The 726-nt window shown below is 36.4% G+C and overlaps 1 protein-coding gene across 1 annotated transcript in view; it reads left to right on the top strand.

Annotated features, from left to right (window-relative positions):
• UTP20 (UTP20, small subunit (SSU) processome component, homolog (yeast)) overlaps positions 1–726 on the top strand; it is a 131,274-nt gene that overhangs the window by 70,560 nt on the left and 59,988 nt on the right. Inside the window, exon 36 of the mRNA XM_011966643.1 lies at positions 365–520. Within this exon, the coding sequence (XP_011822033.1) occupies positions 365–520 (156 nt within the window). The remainder of the gene's footprint in view (positions 1–364; positions 521–726) is intronic.

Below are 726 nucleotides of genomic sequence, written 5' to 3'. Positions count from 1 at the left end.
GAGCAGCCAATTCTGTCATTTTCAGTAATGACCTGATACTGAATATTGAAAACTGGCTTTAGTGAACCTTTTAGACTGCCTGCTTTGGGAGGTAAAAGTAATTAACAAGGACATTTCATAGTGCTACCTGAAATTAAATGACACTTCTTGGGAAGCATGGTTTTTCAGCCATTTACAGTATTATATTCCTCATAGCCCCACATTTGGTTCTCCCTTAGGTATGAAGTATTTGTGGGAACTTGCTTAGTAGGCATTTTTACAAGCACGGTGACAGAATTTTGTAGATGCTTGTACTGGGAAGTAATATTCCATATTGTAGTTATTATAGAATAATTTGGTTTTTTTTTTCTCTTTTTTTTTGCAGTTAGGAGATATGAGTTTAAGTGATAATGCCAGCATGTGCCTGATGAGTATCATCAAAAAGCTAGCTGCCTTGAACGTCACAGAGAAAGACTATAGAGAAATTATCCACCGTTCACTCCTGGAGAAATTGAGGAAAGGTCTGAAGAGCCAGACAGAGGTATGTAACTTTGTCTTTTAGGCACTACTGTCTGAGGCTGTGTTTTGTTTTGTTTTCCCACATTTGCTACTGTTGTATAGAAAAGTAGTAAGGCTTACTGCATTTAATGAGAATACTTGATTGAGTAAATAGTCACCAGACTTTTAATGGGAGTGGCACTAGAAAGGAGAGCAGTCACGTTTTTCTGTTTTTTTTTTTTTTTTTTT

The sequence above is a fragment of the Mandrillus leucophaeus genome, unplaced genomic scaffold (genome assembly GCF_000951045.1).
Source record: "Mandrillus leucophaeus isolate KB7577 unplaced genomic scaffold, Mleu.le_1.0 Scaffold768, whole genome shotgun sequence".
Lineage (NCBI taxonomy): Eukaryota > Metazoa > Chordata > Mammalia > Primates > Cercopithecidae > Mandrillus > Mandrillus leucophaeus.
Note: the sequence above shows the minus strand (reverse complement) of the source record. Positions and strands in the feature narration are given on the sequence as shown.